General features: G+C 37.7%; 2 protein-coding genes across 11 annotated transcripts in view; one reads left to right on the top strand and one right to left on the bottom strand.

The window, feature by feature from the left end:
* The window catches only part of Tpgs2 (tubulin polyglutamylase complex subunit 2), a 36,622-nt gene extending 28,397 nt beyond the window's left edge, over positions 1 to 8,225 (bottom strand). For 6 of the 7 annotated variants that reach the window (XM_021236696.2, XM_021236698.2, XM_087189566.1 and 3 more), the window contains exon 1: positions 8,017 to 8,225. Coding sequence is in view for 1 of the 7 variants with exons in the window: in XM_004855234.4 (XP_004855291.1) it covers positions 8,017 to 8,098 (82 nt within the window). In the remaining 6 variants the exon portion in view is untranslated. The remainder of the gene's footprint in view (positions 1 to 8,016) is intronic. The other variant, XM_087189554.1, reaches the window with a different exon arrangement.
* An 8-nt stretch (positions 8,226 to 8,233) lies between these two features.
* Kiaa1328 (KIAA1328 ortholog) overlaps positions 8,234 to 18,888 on the top strand; it is a 308,994-nt gene continuing 298,339 nt past the window's right edge. For 3 of the 4 annotated variants that reach the window (XR_002386322.2, XM_021236694.2, XM_021236695.2), the window contains exons 1-3: positions 8,234 to 8,534; positions 16,445 to 16,480; positions 17,203 to 17,345. Coding sequence is in view for 3 of the 4 variants with exons in the window: in XM_021236694.2 (XP_021092353.1) it covers positions 8,234 to 8,534; positions 16,445 to 16,480; positions 17,203 to 17,345 (480 nt within the window). In the remaining variant the exon portion in view is untranslated. Of the gene's footprint in view, positions 8,535 to 8,590; positions 8,819 to 16,444; positions 16,481 to 17,202; positions 17,346 to 18,888 lie in introns of those variants that run through there. The other variant, XM_087189365.1, reaches the window with a different exon arrangement.

Genomic DNA, 18,888 nt, shown 5'->3' with positions numbered 1-18,888 from the left:
CACTATTTAACTGCAAATAGTTGAGAAGTCTAAAATGAGCAGTATCCTAGCTAAACCCAGTCAATCCACAGAACTAGGAGAATTAGTCATTGTTTCAAGCTACTATGTTTTGGGGTGGTTATCCAGTAATAGATAACCAGGACATGCTGTAAGTCCAAAGTCTGAGTCAGCAACATCTACAGTACCTAATGAGGACCTGATGTTATCTTTGGGAAGTTATGGTCAACTATTAAGAATTTAAGTAGAAGATACTGTCTCAAGAAATGTACTGCTAAACAAGAAAACATGTAAAAATGTGAAAACTTCAAGATAATATATAATCATGTGTTAAGGTAGGTGATATTGACCACAAGAACCACAGAGTTAAAGAACCTGTTCTCAAAAAATCTGGAAAAAGAATAAGCAGGTAGAGGTAGGGGGCAAATGGAGAGACTGGCTCTTCTTACATGCATAATTTCAGAGGTGTTTTGACCTCACAGGGTTGGATGTTGCAGTGCAATAGTAATTTTCTAATCTCCCAACTTCTTTTTTACATTAATCTGTAGGTACTTCCTACTTAACATCTCTTTTATGCATTAAAGTTCTCATTATAGTTTGCTCTCCAAGGCTCTACCAATGATTTTGTAGGCTAATGGCCCTTAATTAATCCCTTTCTGCCTTACCTAGCTAAAGTGAATTTCTAGCCTCGTGTACCTAGTATACCTAGTGCATTCTATGGTTTGCAACAAAGAATGCTCACAGACACAGTTTGGGTTTGTGGGCTCAGAAAAGGTTACTTGCCAAGACAGGAGAGGCTAAAGAAAGTTGTCATTTACATAATTTAAGAACTGTGGCCACAAAGTCAGACAAAAATATGAGGCTTTGGGATGAAAGATATGATATTATAAGTTTTATGACCCAGAGGAGAAAATATAACAGGTATTTTTGTGGCTAGATAAGACTATTCAAAGGGAGAATGTATTGGTTTTCTACCGCTGAACAATTACCACAAACTAGCAGCTTTAAACACCTTTTTCATTAGGTCAGTTATGGAGCTCAGAAGTCTGACACAGCATGACTGGTTGTTCCACTCAGGCTGAAATCACTGATCTATCAGCTTCTCACACTGCTCAACTATCAGCTGTTCTGTTTTCATTTGGAGCTTGAGGTTATCTTGAAAGCCCATTCCAGTTTTGGACAGAATTTAATTGTTAGGGTTGTAGGACTGCAGTCTCCAGTTTCTATCTTTTTTTTTTTTTTTTGGTACCGGGGATCAAACTCAGGGCCTTGCACTTGTGAGGCAGGTGCTGGAACCTCTGAGCTAAAATCCCTGGCCCCAGTTTCCAGTTTCTTATTTGCTGTCAGTTGGGGACAGCCTGAGCTTCCAGAGACCACTTGTACAGTCATACCTTGGTACTTGACAGCTTTGAAACTCATCAAGTTTGATACTTCACAAATTTTGATGTGACAGTTTTCTCCTAGTACTCACTGTTTGTTTGGTACTATACTTGAACACTAGAACTTGCCAGTGTGAATTGCCTTGGAACCAGCTACACTTTCCAGCTAAGAAATCTGTTTGGTACTCATCATTTTTGGTATTTATTGCACTTGGAACCAATTATAGTAAGTACCAAGATACCACTGTATTCCCTGTCATGTGGTCCCACTCATCTTTGAGTAAGCAATAGCACAAAAAAAACCTTTTCTTTTTTTTTTTTTTTTTTTTTGGTACTGGGGATCAAACTTGGGACCCTGCACTTGTGAGGCAGGCAGTGGCACCACTGAGCTAAATGCCTGGCCCTCCTTTTCATTTTTTGAATTTTTTTAATGTCATTTTCTGTTAACAACATGTTTTAAAGTGTTTTGTGATTTTGGGCTCACCTATACAATATCCCTTTTGCCATTTAAAATATCAAAGGTATATTATATTAGCTTCACAATTCTGAGGTTTACAGCAAGAATTCTTATAGAGCTGTTTTGCAAATTCTTTTTTAAAGTTTTAGTTAGACATAATTTACATACTATACATACTGTATGAATCAGTGGTATTTAATGTATTCTTTGGAACTGTGTATTCTTACTCCAAAAAAGGAACCTCATTCCTATTACCAGTCACTCCCCACACTTCTCTCTCACCAGACTCTGGCAACCATTAATCTACTTGTGGTATCTATACATTGGCCTATTCTGGACATTTCACATAGATGGAATCATACACATGGACATACAGTTTTACAACTGTCTTCTTTCACTTTGTTCTCGAGGTTAATCCATTTTATAGCACTGTTAATAATTTTTTTCTGTCTGAATAATTTTATATTATATGAACATATATTTTGCATATCCATTCATCAGTTGATGAACATTTGAATTATTTCCACGTTCAACTATAATAAATAATGCTAAGAATATCTGTGTACAAGTGTTTGTGTATAAATGTTTTCAATTCTCTATAAGTGGAACTGCTGAGTCACATGGTAACTGTTTAACCTTTTGAGGACATACCAAACTCTTTTCTCAAAGTTGCTGAGCTATTTTACATTCCCACCAGCAGTCTATGATTGGTTCCAATTTCTCTACATCCTTTCCAAATTTATCATGTCTTTCTGACTCTGGTCATTCTACTAGGTTTGAAGTGGTATTTAATGGTGATTTTCATCTGTATTTTCCTAATGACTTATGATAATGATCAACTTTAAGATGATTATTTGTCTTTGTATATCTTCTTTGGAGAAATTTCTACTCACATTCTTCTAAACTGGATTTGTCCTTATTGTTGAATTGCAAGAGTTCTTTATGGATTCCATACATGACTTTTCCTATGATTTACAAGTATTCTCTATTTTGATATTTCTTGATGGTATCCCTAAGAGCATATTTTAAAATTTTTCTGAACTATCATTTATGTATTCTTCTGTTGTCTGTGCTTTGTGTCATATCTAAGAATACTGTCTAATCCAAGATCACTTAAAAACTAATATAAGACTCATGTTTTCTTCTAAGTTTTATAGTTTTAGCTACTACATTTAGGTCTAATATACATTTAGAGTTAATTTTTATATATGATTTGAGGTAAGGGTCCAATTTCATTCTTTTATATGTGGCTATCCAGTTGTCACAGCACCATCTGTTGAAACGATTATTTTTTCCTCATTAAGTAGTCTTGATATTCTTATCAAAAATCAATGGACCTAAAAGTGATAATTTTGGGCATTTCAAGCCTATTCCATTGATCTACATTTATATCTTTATGTCACTGACACTCTAAATACTGTAGCTTTCAAGCCAATTATTTTATTGCAGCAAAATACACAACATAAAATGTATCATTTTGACCATTTTCAAGTGTATAGATCAGTAGTATCAAGAATTCGGTGTTGTGCAACCATCTCCACTATTCACCTCCTGAACTTTTTTTAACCACTTAAATGCAGTAAATTTTGAAACAGGGAAGGATTGAGTGAAAGGAACTGTCCTCTTTTTTTTTTTCAAGATTGTTTTGACTATTTAAGACCTTTTGCATTTCCATGTTAATTTTAGAATTGTCAACTTTTGCAAAAGAGATAGTTGAGATTCTGATACTATTTGTAGATCCCAGATTTGTAGGTAAGTTTGGGCATTAGTTTTGGATTTTAATGATGTTAACTCTTTATATAAATAAACACAGGATAGCTTCTCATTTATTTTGATCTTTAATATATTTCAACAGCTGGGCATGGTGGTGCATGCCTATAATTCCAGCTCTTGGGAGGTTGAGGCAGGAGGATCACCTTGAGTTCAAGGCCAGCCTGGGCTACACAGTGAGTTCAAGGCCAGCTGAACTGTATACTGAGACCCTGTCTCAAAAAAACCCAAACTAATATATATATAACAAATATATATGTCTTTATTTTCAGTGCACAAATCATGCTAACTTATTTCTATTTTATTCCTTTAAATGTCGACCTGTTTTATCTTTGATTTTTCATTGCTAATGTTTAGGTTTTTTTCCCTCTTGTGTGAATTCCTTAATAATTTTTTTTTTAAATACAAGAGGATATCATTTGTAAGCAGAGATTATCTTTCCTTTGTTTTTTATTTTTATTTTTTGGTACTGGGGATTGAACTCAGTTCCTTGCACTTGTGCAGCAGGCGGTGAAACCACTGAGCTAAATCCCGGCCCTTTCCTTTGTTTTTTTCCAATTCAGATGTCTTTATTTTACTTCTAAGTGCTCTGGCTAGAACTCCTGATACAATGTTGAATAGATGTGATAACAGTGAATTCTTTTGCTTTTTTGGCAGCTAGCTGCTATTCATTTATTTTTGTTTTATGAATACAGTTGCAGTACACAATGATTATATTCCTTGTGAGGAGTTGGCACGTGTACATAACACATCTTAATTGTTTTCATCCCCTTCCCCTCATCCTCCCAACTCCTGATTACCTCTTCCCATTTGAGAAAGATCTATTTTCCTACTCCCTATTATCTTTTTTATTCTGCTCTCTAGTTTGGGTTTCTCATATAAGATAAACCGTACAGTATTTAAACTTGTGTCTGATTTATTTCACTTAAATTATGGTCTTAAGGCACACCTATTTTCCTATAAATGACTCATTTATCCTTCTTTATGGCACAGTAGTACTCCATTATGTATAAATATATTTTCTTTCTTTTTTTTTGTTATCAGGGATTGAACTCTGGTCCTTGCACTTATGAGGCAGGTAACAGCACCACTGAGCTAAATCCTGGCCCATAAATATACTTTCTTTATTCAGTCATCTGTTGATGGATGTACAGGCTGCTTCCAAAAGTTAGCATTATTATGAATTGTGCTGTTATAAAGATGGGTATGCATGAATCACTGTAACAGTGAATTCGTATGCACAAAAGATCAAACATAGTAAGCCTGACACTGCAATCCTTCAAAAACTTGTAAGGCTGGCCCTTGGTGGCACCTGCAAAGTTGGATCTCAGTAACAGTCCCATCATTCTCTGATAAGAATGGCTCACTGTGCCTTGTTAGTGCAAATAATTTGGTTTTTGCTGAATACCTGTTTTTCTTTAGGTATTCTGGAATTTTGGTACATGCTAGATAGAGTTGCTATGTAACTGATTTCTAATAAAAGGTCTTGACTCCTTGACTCAGGTAAACTTCCTAGGTAGACAACATTTCATTCATGTTGTCAAAACACATTGCTGGATGATTTAAGTATGTCCCGTGTAGGTTCACTGAGAGAATTCTTAAAAGCTTGTACCTGGTTTCCCTGACTTTTCCACATGCACCTTTACCTCAGCTAATTTTGCTTTTTTGGCGGGGGGTGGGGGTGGGGGTGGTACCGGGGATCAAACTCTGGACCTTGCACTTGCAAGGCAGGCACCAGAACCACTGAGCCAAATCTCAGGCCCTAATTTTGCTTTTTTATCCTTATCTCTGCACAGCCATGAGTATGACCATCTCCCAAGTCCTATATTCCTCCTACTGAATCATCAAGCCTGGTGTGGTGTTGGAGACCTATGACACTTTTTTTTTTTTTGCTATTTTTTTAAAGAGGTATAGAGATTTGTTAGGCAGAATTTTATTTTGTTTTTGTTTTTGTGTTTTTTGGTACCAGGGATTGAACTTGGGTCCTTGTGCTTGCGTAGCAGGCGGTGAAACCACTGAGCTAAATCCCTGGCCCATAGGCAGAATTTTAAAAGTACACACTCAAAGAAATAGTGTGCTGGCCCAAGTGGGAGAGAGGCCCCCTGTGGCCTTAAGCCAGGTATATTTATGAAGACTGGGGGTGCTCCTAAAACGGGCTATCTACCAGGTATATTCTAGTGTCTGTCAGGTTTTGCCCATTTGGTGGGTTAAAATGTAGTCAATTTACATGAGGCTGAGATATGCTGTTCTCTTAGGATTCCTGAAGATGGAGGTTGGTAGGAAGGAGGAAGCATGTTTACAGATGAGGATGGGGGTTGGTAAGAGGGACTGCAATTTACAGGTTAAAGTCATAGGCACAGAGCCTAGTTTATAGGCTGGCTCGCTGTCTTTAAGGCCCTTAGGAATTTTTCCTGGAAGGGAAAAAAGCTTGGATAATATTTGTCTCAAAGCTGCAGTTTTTCTTAAAAAGTACAATTTTAATATTACAAGTTCCTTGAATCCTTTTTAATCTATCCTGCTTCATTCTCCCCCTCCCCAGACTTTGATCCCTTATTCTTAGGGGTTGCAGAAGGGCTTGAAGCACTGCTACTTCAGACGAATGTGGGGTGTTGACCCTATATAGCCAGAAGAAAAAATTTCATTCTGACCTGAAGGAGACAAAGCAAGACAGGGTTGTTACCAGCATGTCATTGAAAGTTAAGGCAGAATCTGACATTGCAATACTTTTTTGGATTTAGGTCTTATGATGCACAAGACACATTTGCAGAGTTGTCAGGAATATATACACAACATTATGTTTTGATAATAGCACAGATGAGCATCAGCTTGACTGAGAAGTCAAAATTGTAGTCTTGATGCTTTGCTTATCTCCTGTGGCTGGATGGCCAAAGGAAATGTCACTGGACAGGGTCCAAGCAGGTCCCCAAAGTGGAGATGGAAAAATCTTGACTCACCCCACCCAGGGGGCAAGTTTCGGGTTTGTTGGCTTCTGTCACTGAAAAAGAATTCTCAGTACGCATCAGTAAAAGGCATAAAGAAATTTATTAGGCAGAATTTTTAAAGTACACACTCAAAGAAATAGAGTGTGGCTCTCAAGAGAGACAGGCCTTTTGTTGCAGTTCTGAATGGTAAAGCAGCCAGTCTTTCACCATTGATGTTATCTGTTGGCTCTTCACAGATGCCCTCTATTACGATGAGAATAGTCTATTTAAGTTTTTTTAAAATTATCACAAAAAGATGCTGGATTTTGTCAGTGCTTTTTACGCATCAATTGAGACAATTAGGAGGTTTTTGCCTTTTAGTCTATAAACAGTTTGCATTACATTAACTGATTTTCAAATATTAAACAAACCACACATTTCTAGGATGAATCACACCTGGTCTTGGACTTCTACTGTAGAACAGAGACAAATGCAAAAAGCAACCAAATACATAATTTCAAGTACAGTAGTTATAAGTGCTTCTAAGATTATAATAAAATAGGACAAGAAAAGAGTATGAGGAAGAGAGATGTTAGAACTGTATTCTAGGAAGGCATCTCTGAGGTAATGATAATTTTATTAGAGATGTGAATGATTTGAGGGAGACATTGTGAAGAAGGTAATTCCGGGTGGAAAGCCAAGCAAACTGCAGAGCTTGAAGCAGGAATGATCTCAGTGTGTTCAAGTTTAGTCTTTACAACAAGATGGCCACCGAAGTCAAAACAGTGAAAACAGAAGATAACAGAACATACATGGATGGGGAGGTCATGGTAAAGAAATTTGGATTTTATTGTAATTGTGATGGGTAGACACTGAAGCACGCTTTTCAGCCTGCGCAGACAGCCTTTCTCCTCTTTGGTTTTCTAGCTAACTTTTATTTGAAAATCTAGCTTCATCTTCTCTGGGACATGTTAATTTCTCAGAAACGCCAGGGACCTCCTCCTTTGTAATACCTGTGAGCAATAATAATTACTGACCTCTTTTCATGATGCTAGAGACCTAGTATTCTGTCTTTTGTATCTTTACAGTCCCAGAGCCTAACATACACATTTGTTAAAAAGAACAGCTAACCTCTACAGTAGCAAAAGCTTGACTCTTTCTGAGCAGCTCAGGTGCTGTACACGGAGGCTCTTAGCAGTCCTTGCCTTGGGAAGTTTCAAGCACGCTGCCTTGGATGAGAACGCCTTTTGGAAGACCCGACCCTTTTGCAGGTCTTTACCCGTCCTTTCTAGCCCTGGGGTGGATCCTCAAGTGGGGATGGGAGAAGAGAAAGTTCGGGCTTCCCAGCTCTGCCAGCATACCCTTCCCCGGCCTAGTCACGCACCCAGGTCACCCGTGCCCACCCATATTCAAGGTCCAGCTTCGTGTCATACGCCTTTCTTCTACTCCACAGCCCCTCGTCCGGGCACAATTCCCCTCCGTCCCCACTCACCTAGGATGCGGGTGATGCCAAGGGTCAGCTTCTCCAGGTGCGGCTTGTTGCAGCTCAGCGGCGGGGACAGCGTCTCCTCCATGGCTCTCGTCCCCGCTCGGCGCGCGGCTGGGACCAGGGCAGAGGAGGCCGGGACCCCGCCTCAGTGCCTCGGCTTTCGAGCTCGCGGCATGCTGGGAGCTGTAGTTCTCGACGCCTGAGAGCGCGGCGGGGGAAGATGGGGGACCCGGGCTGGTCCGGCCCCAGCAGCTCCGCGGGGTGCTCCTGCCCGCAGCCCGGAGCCAGGCACCACACCGCACCTCCCCGACCCCGCCTCCCCTTCGCCGGGACCCTCTCACCCAGCCGCTGCCGGCCGCTCAAGCGGGGGCGGGCCTCTGCGCAGAGCGGCCAATGGGGACTGAGCCTGGAGACCGGGGCGTGGCGGCTCCGGCGCGGCGCTCCCAGTGGCGGTTGTTTCAAGATGGCGGACGTGTCTGGCTCCTCCCGCCCCGGCGCCGCGGCGTTCTGGAGCCGGGACGGTATCCTTTGCCCGGCTGGCAGGGGGCGCCGCCTCCCGCCGCGGTGTGGCGAGGGGCGAGCGGTCGCGTGGGATTCCGGGTGGACAGGAGAAGTTCAGTGTTGACCCCGCGGCCGGGACTTGCTGTCCGGCACCAGTCTAGGGCTGGGCTTTTCCCCTTGCTTGGGTTTTGAGAGTCTCAATCTGGGATTCCAGGTGTGGGAACACTGTGCTGATATTTCTCTGCCCTTCTTGGCGGTGAGCTTGGGAACAAGATAGCCTGCAGTCGTGGCCAAGCCTGGGCAGGTAGCGTTCCCTTGTTGACCCAGTCCTCAGGGCGACTAAGTGTGTGGAGTGAGCTTGTGGTTGAAGGACAGTGGTTGTTAGCTGAACAGGGCTGTGGGCTAGTTGGGCAGGAAGCCTTTCTTGTCTTCATTTAGAATTGTCCATAGTTTGCTGTGTTAGGAGCTTGAAGTCAAGACCTGGTTGAACTTTGAAGGCTATGAGTGATGAAGGCTTCATATTGGGGCATTAGGAGAGACGTAAGGTTTGGTTTCACTGTAATGTCCTAGTGGTGCTGGTGACAGAATAGGGTGTCAATCTTTGTACCTGGAAGTTGTGTTGATTTACCGTGTAGATTGTGTTTCACCACCTGCAGGAATCGACATTTGGGAATGAAGTTCTGGAGCTGTCTATCCCTGTGGTAGTAGTCTGACTACAATTATCTGTAATGAGATGTGAGATGTTTGTTTTATAGTTTTTCTGTCCCAGGACTAGGTAGGCTGTTGTCATCTGAGCTTTCATCCTTGTAATTTACTTGTTCTTTACAAGGGCATCATTTGGAAGAGGGAGTGTTACTGGATGCCCTCAGAGGCTAATATTTTTGCTATCTGCTAGGCTTGATGATGGCACTGCTATTATGTTTGGCAGAATCACTCCTTGAACATTCTACTTAGCTTCCAGTGAAACTTACAGAATTGTATTACAAGTTCCTTTTATTGAGTTAACTAGGATTAGAGTGTCGTGTGCAGAGAATATTTTTTGCAAACTGTGCTGCTACATGTTTAGTATTATGCACTTACTAAATAATTACCATTTGCCTCTGATAGGTTGGTGAGAAGCAAATGAAATCATGAATATAGACTGAATGAAAGCTAACAGTGCACTCACTGTGTAAATTAAATATTTTTTTCTTTACCTATCAGGGATGTGCATTGGGGACAGCTAGGCTTAGGAATTGGGAAGTCAGGAACTCGAGATGAATTTCCTCATGAAATACTGCCTCTGCATCGATAGGATTTTGATATGGAGGAGATTATTGCTCTTTTTTGTTTTGGTACTGGGGATCGAACTTGGGACTTCGGACTTTTGAGGCAGGTGGTGGAACCAGTGAGCTAAATTCCCAGCCCTGGAGGAGATTCTTAAAAGTTATCAGCTTGTAACAACTAGTAATATTGTTCTGATACAGAATACATGGTTGAGGGGTGTGTGACAGTTTGTTGCAGTGAGACTGGATAAGTTAATTAATAAACATGTAGACCGAACCTGTGCTCTTGGTTTTAGCAGCCCTGTCTTTACTTATTTATATACTCATGTCATTGTACTTCATGTAGAAGTCATATATACTCTTTATCTCTTAGATTCTCTTACTCTGAACATTAAATATCAAATACTCATCTACCTATTGGTAGTAAGAAATTGAAATTGTATTAGAAAATATGATGATGATTACATTTTATAGATATTCAGATGTAGGAACGGAATTCAAGGTTACTAGTACCACCTGCTACCCCTGCCTATTCCTAGTAATAAGCAATTAATACCAGCCTTCAATTTTTTGCATTTTAAATTCACAGGGCATCAAAGCGATGTCAAATGTAAATTTGTTTCTGAATATTTGCTGAAAAGCATAAATGATAGTTGTTAATCATGTGGTATAATTCTGTGCTTTGAATCTCAGTTTCTTTTCTGTTACACTGATGATTTCCCAGACCACCCCTAGAGTTCTAAGAGTAAAATTTTCAGTTGGAAAAGGCCAAATACTATGTTCCTATGATCTGGTATTCTTTTTACACTATTGAAAAAAAGGTTTTCAGTACCTCATCTAAACAACTAGAGAAACGTGATTGAGTGATTTCTCAGTCATAAAAATTTCCGTCATGAGAGGACAGATAATCTGTGACTGTCACCCTTTTTTTTTTTTTTTCTGTTCTTCTTGTTAGTTATATTTCTCCAGCATGTTATGATTCAGTAGTGCTATTTTGGGATAGGTTTGTCGTATTCCCTAACATGTAAAGGGTGGGTATGGCACATTGTCATTTCATGGGTTAAGCCTTCCAGTAAAATATGCTTCTTCAGTTGTAAATTGCTTTGTTGCTTCATTATAGTTGCTAGTAATATTAGAAGTAGTAAATGTGATTGTTTAAATGCACTAGAGTGGATTATCATCAGCAGTAACTTGATACTAACAAATATGAACTGCAGGAGACTCGGTCAAAACATTACAATTTCTGTAATCTCTGCCATTGAGTTTCCAAATAAAAATAGACAAAGACTTTATGTTGATGTAAAAAGAATATCCTAGCTTAGAAGGTCTTTGTGGTCAAGAATGATTACATATACATATATGGGTGTTAAAGTGGGCAGTACTAAACTTATTTACTTCAGGTCCTAGTCATCTAGAATAGAGAGATGTGTATTATTTTCTGTCATTTCTGCTCTTGGTTTCTAATTACTGCTTTAATTTTGGATCTTTAGTCAGATTGGTACCAACATTAACGATACTTTATAACTTGCCTTATTGAGATGTGTCTAAAGATAACAAAGTAGAAATAAGGTGACACATGGAATACAATAGTATAGCCAATATACATTTGGCACATATTATACCTGACTTTTTCATAAAGTGTACATTTAGGGGGAAATTCTGTACAGGAAGGTAAATGAAGATTGATTACATGTTATTAGAAAGAAAATGTTGAATGGAAGCAATTGTAAATTTTTTTTTTCCAGTACTGGGGACCGAATTCAGAACCTTGCGCTTGCAAGGCAGGTGCAGTGCCACTGAGCTAAATCTCCGAACCTTAATTGCAAATATTTTTATCCTTATTTTTAAAAACTTTTGTTGAAGTCACTTCAGAGTTTTTTCTGTTTGAAAAGAAATTTGGCATGCATGTGGCAAGAAATAATAAGGTTTGCCTGTATATTTTGATTGATATAAAGAGAGCATGAACACTGCAAGTTATTGGGCCATGCTTCATAAAATTAAATGAGTATCAGTTTCATTCTTTCATAGATGGCTTACTTATGAACCAGCATTCTTTTATATTTGGGGACACAAATGAACAAAGATGAAAATCATCACCTTTTGGTACCTACATCTCAGTGAGATTAGATCAAGAATAAATAAAATATATTGTATAATTATATGTGTATAGAGAAAAATAAAGTAGGAAAGGAGCAGTTGGTAGGGGGAAGTAGATGAATTGCATTACAATTTTATGATTTTTAAGAACTTACATGGTTAGGAAGTGAAGGTCCCAGTCAGAAGGTGACCAAAGTCCTAAATGTGATGAAAGAGTGGGCCATGACAGTATTGGGAAAGAGCCAGCTGGACAGAAGGAATCATAAATGCAAAAGTTCTGAGGCAGGGGCTTTCATAATTTGCTAATATAAAGAAGCCAGGAATGAGTGAAGGGAAGAGTAATAAGAAATGAGATCAGAGAGATAATAGGATGGAGAGATCAGATTTTGAGCCTTGTGGGCCCTTGTAAATACTACACTTTAAATGTGAATGAAGTTTAACATCAATTTTAAATGTTCATTCTAACCACTGTGTGAAAAATGGGCTGTTGAGGGGTTATGCATAGAAATGAGAGAGCAGTTATGAGGTAATAACTAATCTTGACTAGAGGAAAAAGTGACTTTATAACTCTATGATCTTGGCCTGGATAGCTGGAAGGATGAAATTGCCATTTACCAAGATGGGAAAGGGCATGGGAGGAGCAGCAGCTTTTGATATGAATATTGACATTTCAGTTTTGGACATGTTGAATTTGAGATTTTGTTTTTCTGTTACTTGGGATTGAACCTGTGGACCTTCATATTGAGCCACATCCCCAGCTTTTTTTTATGTTTCATTTTGAGACAGGGCCTCCATAAGTTGCTCAGACCAGGCTTGAATTTGTGATCCTCTTGCCTTAGCTTCCCAGAGTCCTGGGATTATAGGCATGCACTACCACACCTGGCAAAGTTGAGATATTTTATATAAGTGACAATGTCAGGTTTAGGGGATAAGCTCATGCTAAAGATTAATTTGGCAGAAGTCAATTTATTGATGGTATTTAAAGACCTGAGAACTGAAGGAGACAAACAAGAGAATGTGTAGATGCAGTATCACTGCTTAAGATTTAAGCCCTGGGGTTCGCTAAGGTTTATAGGGCAGAAAGAGTCTAAGGAGACACACCATGAATTATTAGATAAGTAGGAGGAGAGTTCTGAATACAGTATATGGTGTCACTGAAAGTACACAAAAAATGTTTTAAGGAGCGTGGTCTTCTATGTCAAGTGCTATTGATAGGTCAAGTACCTATTGATAGATTTAAGAGTACAGGATATTATAAATGTGTTAAAAGTAATCCTGGATTGATAGAGTCAAAAGGCTCATTTTGTTTTGTTTTGGTTTGGTTTGGCTTTTTGAGACAAGGTCTTGCTATATAGCTGGACTTGAACTCACTGTGTAGCCCTGGCTGGCCTCAAACTCACAGCCATCCTCTTGCTTCAGCCTCCCAAGTGCTAGGATTACAGGCATGTGCCATGAAGCTGCTCTCAAGAGCTTGATTGTAGAAAATTTAAGATTGATCGGGCAGAGAAGAACTGGAGAGAGTAAATGGCAACAAAGATGGCACCGTTGAAGTATGGAGCTACCTCAGAGAACTAGGACTGGAAGTCCCATTTGACCTAGCTATTCCCCTGCTGGGTATCTTCCCCAAAGAATTAAAAGAATCATACCACAGTGATATATGTGCACCCATGTTCATAGCAGCATAATTTGTAATAGCTAAAACTTGGAAGCAGCCCAATTGTCCATCAACTGGAGACTGGATAAAGAAAATGTGGTTTTTTATAAATAAAATGGAGTACTACTCAGCCATAAAAATGAGAAATTAGAGACATTTATAGCTAAATGGATGCACATTGAAGCGATACTCTTAAGTAAAATAAATAGAACACACATGTATAAATACCAAATAGTTTCTCTAGTTTGAGAAACTGAAAGTGTAAATAAGGACAAAAATGTATAATAGATAATGTGAAATAGGAAGAAAAGGGGCAAAGGGGAAGTAGGAGGGGTAGGGGAAAGGAAAGAAGGGAATGGAATTAATATGAGAAAATGGAAAAATGGAAACAAAATCTTTGTAGATAGGGAGGGATGGAGGGGTTGAAGGGAGGGCTGGCCAAGGGTGAAAAATAAGAACCAAGAGAGATTATGTAAAGGCGCAAATTTCCAATGAAGAATGTCATTATATTGTATACCTAAAATGTACCAATGATTAGAATGAATAATCGATAATGCAAAATAGGAAGAAAAGGTCCAAAGGGGTAGGGGTAGTGGGAGGGGCAGGGGAAAGGGAAGAAGGAAAAGGAAAAATGATGAGAAATGGAAAAATTGGAAACAAAGTCTTTGTAAATAGGGAAGGGTGGAGGGGGTGAAGGGAGGGCTAGGAATGTGGAAAAAATAAGAACCAAGATGCATCATGTAAAGGTACACGTTCCCAATGAGAAATGTAAATGTGTTGTATACCTACAATGTACCAATAAAAGAATTTAATAAAAAAAAAAAAGATGGCACCATAGTTGGAGGCAGTTTTATGATCGAGATTTTTTTCCCCTGAGAAAATAACAGTATTACATATTTAGATGCTGATGGATAAAGTTAAATAGGAAAAGTGATTGGTCCAGAAGAAAGGGGGAACATATTGGGGACAGTATCTTTGGGCAAAAATGTAATTTTTCTCTTCTTTTTTATTGGGGGGGGCCGGTTACCAGGGATCGAACTTGGGACCTTGGGCTTGCGAGGCAGGTACCGGTACCACTGAGTAGCTAAATCCCCGACCCCAAAAAGATAAATTTTTAATGTAAGGGTTGTATTTGCTTAAAATATATGCATGAAGAGTTAGTTCATGTGTAGCGAAAAGAGGAAAAGCAGAGTATGAAAAGTGTTAGGTATGTTGGCAAAAGCCTCGGGAAGGTCTTTACAGTTTGTTTTTCTTAAAGAAATAGGAAGCAGTTTACTAGCTGAGAGTAAGGTTGGAGAACTTTATCAGGTTTGAGGAGAAAGTAGGAAATACTTGACTGTACTTCCAAATCAGGGTGTAGCTGAGTGGCTGATTTCTTCGAGTTGTGAGCACGCAGGCTCCTTTGTGAATGGCCTTAGGAAAGTGAAGTTTGTTTTCTAGGACTCAAAGTTATATTAGTCCTTCCATATGTCATCTTTGGAGAATAGTCTGAAAATTCTTCCCTACTCTGTCTTCTAGTTAAAAGCACTGGCATATGGAAAATGTCTTGGCCCATTGTCTTGGATTTTTCTCACTAGGGACTTTTTCCCAAATTTCAAACAGTAAATCAACATTTATTGAGTGCCAATTGTGTGTACGAGGTCCTGTGTGTATCATATCCTAAGGGATGTAAAAAAATGAATCAGTTTTTGTCTTTGATGAGCCTGAACACTTTTATTTTACAAGGCTATTTTAAAATTGTGTGCAGTGAATTTAAACATTTTCTGCTCCCATATTAGTTGCTGTAATTTCTTTGGCATAGTGGTTCTAATTTTATTTACTTGCCTTATGTGTCTCCTTTTCTAAGCTCTAGTCTGAGGGAACTGAAAGTTTACAGAGACCCATTATCAGCATAAATATTAACACTGTGATACTGCAGGTGCTGCAGAGAGGTATGAAAAACTAACTGGCAGCTCAGACAGTAAGCAACATATGAATGTTGCTAAAATTCTTACACCATTCTAGGCATTTTTAGTCAGTATTGCCAGGAAAGACTCCATTACTAGGGTTGATACTGAACTAAAGTACATTAACTTTTTGAACATGCTATTAAACCTACTCTTGCCTTTTCCAGAAGGCCATAGTTAATAATTGGCTTTGTATAAAAATCTTTGAACACATTTCGTAAAAGAACAGAAAACATTGGAAATTTTCTAGATCATTTGGAAAGAAAATTGTCTCGATGCCGCTTGTCTGGAGTATATGTTTACCAAAATTTGGGCATATCTGCATTTAGATATAGTTCTGAATATGATTTTGATTCCAGAAAGAAATCTTTTTATTATTTTGGTTCTCTTTTTGAAGCAGTATTACAATCTTCGCCTTTCTAAATTTCTCCTTTTGAAATTCAAAAAGAATTTTTTTTGTCTTAATTTCTTCCACTTTTTCGATAGTAGGGATTTTTGGGACATTTCATGCATTGTAGAAGAATAAATACTGCCTTTGTGTTTGCATGATTGACTTGCCCCCAAACAGTGTTTGATCTTCACAACCAAAGCTCATCTTAAAATTACATATATGGAAGTGTTAGGAGAAAATAACTTGCTAGTTTCTTAATAATGGGCAAACTGGAAAACTTAACTACTTGTTTACAAAAGGAAAGGAACTTGACAATAGTTTATATAGTAAGATATCCTACTTGGGTAATGAATACAAGTTTTTGTGGAACAAGGCCTTTCAAAATTTTTATAAATTGTTTAAAGTATGGATTTTGCTACATTTAATTCAGTTACCTGCCTTTCTAGTTTTGTTTTTGATAGTTATCAATTTGCAGGTCAAAAGATGAAAAACTATATATAACATGTATATAATAGAAGCGGCATTTGGAAAGTGTTATAATCTTTTATACTATTTTCCTTCATGTTCTCTTTCCAAGTTTCTGATGAAGAACAATCAGTAGTGTATGTTCCAGGTATGACTTTCTATGTTAAAATTTGGGAAGCTTCTTTGGTTCTTAGGTGTTAGAAAACAAAGCATTAAGACACCTTCATAGGAATAACTGGATACGTAGCAGTCCATCAGAACCTAAAATTATTTTTCAAAGCAAATTTAAAAATTCAGATATTTGACCAGATTCTCAAGGTTTGAAATATTGGTTTCTCTTAGGAACTATCTAGATTGAGTCAGATCTATTTAATGAAGGATACTTCATGTATTAAGGAACAGATTCTTTTTTAAATGTTTTAAATGAATAATAGTCTAAATTTAACATTTCAAAAGAAAGTGTGAACACTTCTTGATACAGGTATATGTAAGAAATTCTTTAACGTTTAATGGTTGTTTTTAGATGAATAGTAAAATGGAATCATTGAAAGCACTTTAATTAGGTGATGTCTTTGATTCCCCCTAAGTTAAGGTGTCTGTGGCATGTAATTATTTGGTTTTAGTATGACTTATGAATGTTCACAGCACCTTTTAAAATATTTCAATTGAAGTTTTATAGTATTTATTTAAAGCATAACCTTTTCATGATGTATTATGTATTAAGAGAGCTTTAAAATGAAGTTTATGAAGGAAATCTTTCTCATCATTCCGTAAAGTAGAGGGTACCAACAAAGAGGTTGATGGCGGGGAGGGTTTAAGAGAATAAGAAGATACAATTTTTCTGAAATCTCGTTTAATAAAAACCCATAGGAATTTCTACAGAAGGAAATATGAGATCAAGACACAAGTTGCCAAGTCTAAAAGCTGATGTTAAAGTTAAGACTTCCAGGGTGACTGATGCTTCAATCTCTATGGAGTCTTTAAAAGGTGCAGGAGATTCAGTAGATGAACAGGTCAGTAATCTTTAAAATTTTTTTTATTAGTCAGTTCTTATAAGTGTTGACCAATAAGTGTGGAAAAGCCTTTAATTAAAAGAACATTAGGTGACCTATAAGCATTCATAAAAGGTAGAGAGACTTCTTTGATAATACTGAATATGAATATAAAATGTCTAGATTACTCACAGGTTTTGCTCCAAATATCTAGACATATTTTAAACCTTAAGAAAATGTATTACCATACCAAATAATTTCTCTGCTGTGAAAAACTAAAAGTGTAAATAAGGATCATAATGTATAATTGATATTGTGAAATAGGAAGAAAAGATCTAAAGGAATAGAGGAAGTGGGAAGGGTAGGGGAAAGGAAAGAAGAGAAAAGAAAAAATATGAGAAAAGGAAACAAAGTTTTTGTAAATAGGGAATGGTGAAGGGGGTGAAGGGAGGGCAGGGGAAGGGGAAAAAATAAGAACCAAGATACTCATGTAATGGTACAAGATCCCAATGATGAATGTAACTGTATTTTATACCTAAAGTATACCGCTAAAATTAATAGACAAAAAAAAGAAGGTAAAGAAAATGTCTTACCTTAATATGTCTTGAAAGATCTACATTCTGATCTATGTGGTATTAGTAAATCAGATTAACAAGAATTTTCTTAAAATTAAGTGTCCTTTATGATTTTCTTGTGAATTTGTTGATGGGTGCACCCTTTTATATAAGAATATTTTATTAAAGAAAATTAGCCTGGATACTCTTAAGTGAAATAAATAGGACACACATGTGTAAATACGGAATATTTTCTCTAGTGTAAGAAACTAAAAGTGTAAATAAGGACTAAAAGGTGTAATAGATAATGTGAAATAGGAAGAAAAGGGGCAAAGGGGAATGGGAAATGGGAGGGGTGGGGGAAAGGAAAGAAGGGAATGGAATTAATATGAGAAAATGAAAAAATGGAACCAAAGTCTTTGTAAAGAGGGAGGGATGAAGGGTTGAAGGGAGGGCAGGGGAAGGGAGAAAAATAAGAACCAAGAGAGATTATGTAAAGGTGCAAATTTCCAATGATGAATGTCATTATATTGTATACCTAAAATGTACCAATAAAATAAAATTTAAAAAAAGAAAATTAGCCTTTATCATTATTGTTATCATTACCTTCATTTGGCAAATAATATATTCTTACTTTTTATAGCCTAGTCATTGATTTCTTGCTTGTCTTTATAATAGTATCTGTATTCTTGGCCATTAGTATATCATTTTTCAGGTAAGTATGTAGTTGGATCTTTTGTGTATATCTAGACTTTCATTTGACATTTTCTTCTGCCCAAAGGATTTCTGACCTACTAATTTTATTTTATTTTTTATTAATTTTATTAAACTTTCAATGGAGTTTTTTATCTCCTGGAAATCTGTTTGCATCTGTTTTATGGATTCCATTTGTTTCCTATGTAGGGATTCCATCATGTTCTTCAGCTCCTCTATCTTTTAAACTGTGTCCTCTCTAGATTTATTAATCATGTCTTGCACTATGGGCACAATCTCTGCTGTTATCTGAGAAA

Source organism: Heterocephalus glaber, unplaced genomic scaffold (assembly GCF_053883595.1).
Source record: "Heterocephalus glaber isolate CG9 unplaced genomic scaffold, H.glaber_assembly_v1.0 deba00000331, whole genome shotgun sequence".
Taxonomy (NCBI): Eukaryota; Metazoa; Chordata; class Mammalia; order Rodentia; family Bathyergidae; genus Heterocephalus; species Heterocephalus glaber.
This window is presented reverse-complemented; position numbering and strand designations above follow the sequence as displayed.